The sequence below is a fragment of the Heterodontus francisci genome, chromosome 3 (genome assembly GCF_036365525.1).
Source record: "Heterodontus francisci isolate sHetFra1 chromosome 3, sHetFra1.hap1, whole genome shotgun sequence".
Lineage (NCBI taxonomy): Eukaryota > Metazoa > Chordata > Chondrichthyes > Heterodontiformes > Heterodontidae > Heterodontus > Heterodontus francisci.
The window spans coordinates 169,585,321-169,591,320 of NC_090373.1; the positions used below are offsets into that span (position 1 = coordinate 169,585,321).

Genomic DNA, 6,000 nt, shown 5'->3' on the forward strand with positions numbered 1-6,000 from the left:
GGACATGGCTCTCCAGGGGAATCACCAATCTCTCAACGAAGGAGGCCACACATGCAGATGAGAGGGAGATCGCAGCACTCATAGCCTGGATGGATTCCTCCACTGTTCAAGCCAGGGGGTGGATACCCTCTGGAAGCTCTGCCACATCTTCACATACCTCATGCCAGACTTCCAGCATCTGTCGCCTCACAAATGGCTCCAGAGGACTGGTCTTGGCATGGGGCTTGGCATGGGCCTGGCCTCTCTCACTCACCTGAATGTTAGTGGCCTCGGCTGTCACAGCCTCCAACAGCTAGTCAGGCCTGTGTGTGTTGCTCTCACCTGGCTGTGAACCCGAATCTACTCATGAACGCATACCCACTGAGGTGCAAGTATCCACGCTGGTGGAAAGTGTGGTGGAATGACGTGACACCGCCCTCTGAGGTCCCCTTGTACTCCTCAGAGGGGCACGTATGTCTCCCAGAGACAGCAGATCTCAATTCCTGTGGTTGACCTGCAAGGAAAAACAGAATGATCACCCCTCCAGGCAGAAGCCCACAGAATCAGCTCCATCTCATATCTACGTCTGTGCATTGGAGAACACATGAACACCATCCCTCATGCTCGCCGAAGACTTCCTCATGCCCGGTCATGAGGCTCCTCACCCACTTGTGACTGAACTCCGGCCTCATTGTCCAAGATGGAGTGGCCGTCATGATGCCTGCCAGCTCTGAAGCCACCTCCTCCATGGGCATCAGGAATGTGATAATTGGGATCCCGACACCAGTCAGAGACTTTTCCTTGGCATTGTGGGTACTCTTCTATGGGAATACAGAACAGCAATGATGGTCACCCTACAAGAGCAGAAACAACACCTATTCGGCTTGCATGTTAGCCTCTGTGGCCACTGGCATGCTTGTGGCACTGGGCCATTCTGGAGCCACTTTGCCAGGTTCAACAGCGCCAGGTTCGTGCACCTTAACAGAGCTGCAGCCATTCCTTTCCAAGTGGATGCTGCAGCCTCAACCCTTTGCCAACTACATGTTGGCCTCTCCCTCCCCCGCATCTGCATCTTCACACTTAGCCAGTTGCTGACTCCCAAGGGACCCGAGGTGTGGTATAAGAAAAGACTTGCAGTTATATAGCACCTTTCACGACCACCGGATATCTCCAAGCAGTTTACAGCCAATGAAGTACTTTTTTTGAAGTGTAGTCACTGTTGTAATGCAGGAAACGTGGTACTCACCTTTGCGGAGCGGAGATCATTGACATGCTATGGCAATGCAGCCAGGTTCTCCAGACAACTGCATGACTGCTGATCTCCTCTTCAACTACCAGGCTTGCTTGGATAGACTGGGAGGTCTCTTCCTTCTGTTCCTAGGGAAAAGGACCTCCCACCTTGCCCAAGTAGCCTGGAGGAGAATACACAGTGAGTCATCAGTGAACCGTGGAGCCACCTGGGATCTTCTTTCTGCCATACTGGCAAGTACGTCCTTCCTCAGGATTTCTTCCAAAGCCGATGGAGGGATGACTGCTCACAGGCCGATGGAGGGATGACTGCTCACAGGCCGATGGAGGGATGCATGGTGCAAAGAACGTCTGAAGCAGGGCTCCGGTGCTGGTGGCCTTTTAAACATGGCCTCAGCACTTCCTACTGTGTCAGCTGATGATGCGGCCGCCACCTCAATCCTGGCCTCTGGCTGCTGAGTAGTCAAACACACCGCCTGCCGGCTGATAATTGGCCAGTCGGTGCAAGGTTGCTCCAGAAACAGAAGTCGGAAGGGGAGGGCCACTTCCACCCGCTTCAGGTTCCACCTTCCTCTTCCCGCCGTGTCCTGTAAAATCCCAGCCTTACATTTTTATCATACCTTTCTTAACCTCAGGATGTCCCATAGTACCTCACAGCCAAATGAACTGCTTTGTAAGCAAATGCTGCATTGAATTTTCACGTTAAGTTTCTATCAGATATCAGTTTAGTTGCCCTTTTCCATCCTGCCTCCAATGTCTGGATATCCTCGCTATAGTATGGTAGAAAGATTTGTACACAGTACACCAGGTGTGGCTGCACCAGTGCCTGTGATGTGTGCTCTATCCCTCTGGCTATACATCCCAAGATGCTGTTAGTTTTCCTTGCTGTCATCACATACTGTACCACGTGCATCACCAGTAAGGAAAGCCAGCCAGGTTAAATAACAGTATTACAATGTGTCATAAAATTAGGCAACATTTGTAAATGGGCATATTGGTATTAGCTGACCTAATCTACTCTGATCTGACAACATGGATGTCCTGGCAACACTTACATCCACACATTTCTGACAGTCTGTTCTACTGCAAACATCTGTCTGTAAAGAGTAATTCTGCACCCAGGAAGCTGTGGAGATTTTTTCCAATAAATTGCAAGAAACAAAAGGTTCTGCTGTAGCTATAGTTTGGGACAGGGATGTTACAATGAATTAGCATGTGTTTTTTTCCCCCCTCTGGCAGCTGAGATTGATACCAGCCAGACTGACAGAACGGAAATCAAGTTTCTCTGGTAATTTTAAATATATTCAATGACATCTCTTTTGGGCAATTTCGCCCTATTACGATTGGGATTGAAGCAACAGAATAAAACAACCCACAGTTAAGGACAAATTAGAATTAAATTGGCAAGCGCACTCACAGATACCAAAAAGGTGCGTGATGTGGAAAATGAAATATCACGCTGCTAAATAAGAGTTCTGAGTTTGGGCTTAAAGCAGTGTTGTGGGAGTGCATTCTGTATCAAAACATGCTCTATCTGATGTGTGAATCTTCGACAGCCTGCAAATTCCCAAAAATTGTTCATTCCCCAGAACTGACCTCCCTCAAACTGATGACTAATTTCACTTTAGCAAGGCTTTTGGATTGAATCATTTTTAAAGCAATGTTGTCACGGAATTGTATTTATTTTCTCCTGTGTTTGAAGCAGTGCACCTTTAAGACAGGGAGAGAAGCTTTTGGATTTTTGAGGCACAGTGTCCAGCTGCACTTGTTACCTAGGCCACAGCAGGAGAGGGGTCACATGGTGTACTGTAACAATTTAACTGTGTAAATAAAGTCTGAAACCAGTTTTGAGAGACACCAGTGAAGGAGGCTACTGACGAAAAGAGTTGTCTATTGTTCTCAGCAAAAATTCTACAAGGAAATACAGGCCAAGTTAATTGCCTAAGGAGGAAAAATCCCTTTGAAGAAACCGTTTGTATTGCTGAAGTGAAGTTTCGACTGGGAGACTGTCGGTTTTAAAAATCAAGTAGACCTACTGCTGTGCTCATCGTTGAAAGAACTGTTGGATGCCTGCTATAGCTGAAGTTTTCTGAATGCCTATCTACTAAAAGAACTATTTCATAAAATCTGCATGGAGACTTCAAGTGGCATTTGATTATTTTTACATTAGAATACTTCACCCATCAGGAACACAACCCACAGAGACTTATATGCCAGTTATTTATTTATTCTTAAACAGATAATTTTTTAAAAAAAGAAACCAGTTAACTGTGATTTTTGAGTATACATGTGTGAATGGGGGAGTTAGGCTAAAATAAGAAGTTATAAGGTCTTTAGACATAGGTTTATCTGAATAGCGTTTAAGATTTAGTTTCAATAAATAGTTAATTTGTTGTTGTCTAAAGGTTTGGTCTGTTTTATTCTGGGGGTTACTAGAGTATTTAATTTGGCTGTTTTCCTGTTAGGTGGGAAAATTTGAATAATATGCTGTGACCTGCAGAGTGATGGGACTGAACTGACAGTGCATTGCTCCCGCCTCGGTCAGAACAATATTAGAAAACAGCAATTGCTGAATTCTTTCAGTATACTTCCTCCTTGATTTCAGAAACCTGTTTGCTTTTTTCTTCAAATTTCTCAATTAGTTCTTTTCATTGCTGGAGTTTCATTGTAATGGTAATCCTAATCTAACCAACACTAGTTTAAAACACAGAAGTGAATAATCTAGTACAGTAATAAGATACCTGTGTGCTTCAGGTACGTTTTTAACATTTTGTATTTCATCTTCCTCCTCATCATCATCTTCTTCATCTTCATCATCATCTTCTTCATCTTCATCATCTTCTTCATCTTCATCATCACCAACAACAACACCACCCTCAACTTCAACCTCATCTGCAATTTTTGGTGATCCCTGATTATATTTTTTGTGCACCTACAGAAAAAGAAAAATTATAAATGTAATTAGCATTTGCACGATGCATTAGTAAAGCAGAATTACAATAGGGTAAGTACAACTTGATTTTGAATTTAGCAAATTATTACAAGTATCAGATAGTTTTATGCACATGGCCAATATTGTGATGTTACTGTCTTCAGTGTTGCTTCCTCCCCTATCGTTAGTGTTGCGAGCTTTGCGTACGGCTTTGTAATATTCCTGATCACACAATTTTTCAATGTTCAGGAGAACTATGTATCCTCAGCTTGTCGGTATGCTTGTGACTCCTCTTCTTCTTCTTTGGCCTCCTTGTCTTGAGAGACAATGGCTAAGCGCCTAAAGGTGGTCAGTGGTCTGTGGAGCTTGTGACTACAGCTATCACCAGCTGGCTGGCTGGCCTTCTCCTGCTCTTCGCCAGAAATAGAACGCTCCACCATGACGGCACCACATCTAAAAGAACCTCAAAGGTTCGACAGCTGTATAGATACAAGTAACCCTTTTCCTTTCTATATAAAAGCTGTTTTGCGGAAAGCTGTATTATTTTTATTTATATTTATTTTATTTAGAGATACAGCACTGAAACAGGCCCTTCGGCCCACCAAGTCTGTGCCGACCCATTTATTCTTTCTTTTGGGCCTCCTTATCTCGAGAGACAATGGATACGCACCTGGAGGTGGTCAGTGGTTTGTGAAGCAGCGCCTGGAGTGGCTATAAAGGCCAATTCTAGAGTGACAGGCTCATTTATACCACCCATTTATACTAATCCCATATTCCTACCATATCCCCACCTTCCCTATATTCCGCTACCACCTACCTATAGTAGGTAAATTGGCCATTATATACCCTATCAACCTGCATGTCTTTGGCTGTGGGAGGAAACCGGAGCACCCGGCGAAAACCCATGCGGGCACAGGGAGAACTTGCAAACTCCGCACAGGTAGTACCCAGAATTGAACCACGGTCGCTGGAGCTGAGGTTGCGGTGCTAACCACTGCGCCACTGTGAAACATTGCTCTAGTGACCATGAATATTGCACAAAATATGCTACAAATCTCAATGGTAAAAGACTACTTACCTGTAAATAAGTTTTAGGGACTAGACCTTTCTTTCCCTGAGCATTTTCTCCGAGCCACCAGCCATCAGGATTTTGATTAAGGATTGTTAAAACTTCTCCTTTCTGCAGCATCGGAACAAAGGAAGAAAACAATTAAACTATACAATGAGCAAAAAAATTGGGTTGCAATTTAAATAATTTGAGTGCAATTTCAGTCACAGAATCGTTACGGTGCAGGAGGCTGCCATTTGGCCCATCATGTCCACAACGGCTCTCCAAAAGAGCAATTCACTCAGTTCCATTCCCCCACCTTCTCCCTGTAACCCTGCACGTTCTTCCTTTTCATGTAACAGTCTAATTCCCTTTTGAATGCTTCAATTGAACCTGCCTCCACCACACACTCAGGCACTGCATTCCAGACCTTAACCACTCGCTGCACGAAAAAGTTTTTCCTATGGTCAGTTTTGCTTCTTTTACAAACTACTCTAAATCTGAGCCTTCTTGTTCTTGATCCTTTCACAAGTGGGAACAGTTTCTCTCTACCTACTCGGTCCAGACCCCTCATGGTTTTGAATACCTCTCAGCCTTCTCTTCTCCAAGGAAAACAGTCCTAACTGCTCCAATCTATCTCCATACCTGAAGTTCCTCATCCATTCCTGGAACCATTCTTGCAAATCTTTTCTGTACTCTCGCCAATGCCCTCACATCTTTCCTAAAGTGCGGTGCCCAGAATTGGACACAATACTCCAGCTGAGACCAAACTAATGTCTCATACAACTTCAAC

The 6,000-nt window shown here is 44.5% G+C and overlaps 1 protein-coding gene across 5 annotated transcripts in view; it reads right to left on the bottom strand.

Moving 5' to 3' along the window:
- The window catches only part of nphp1 (nephronophthisis 1), a 189,956-nt gene that overhangs the window by 135,282 nt on the left and 48,674 nt on the right, over positions 1-6,000 (bottom strand). For all 5 annotated transcript variants that reach the window (XR_010972902.1, XM_068027505.1, XM_068027500.1 and 2 more), the window contains 2 exons: positions 5,238-5,339; positions 3,969-4,159 (listed from right to left, as the gene is read on the bottom strand). Coding sequence is in view for 4 of the 5 variants with exons in the window: in XM_068027505.1 (XP_067883606.1) it covers positions 3,969-4,159; positions 5,238-5,339 (293 nt within the window). In the remaining variant the exon portion in view is untranslated. The remainder of the gene's footprint in view (positions 1-3,968; positions 4,160-5,237; positions 5,340-6,000) is intronic.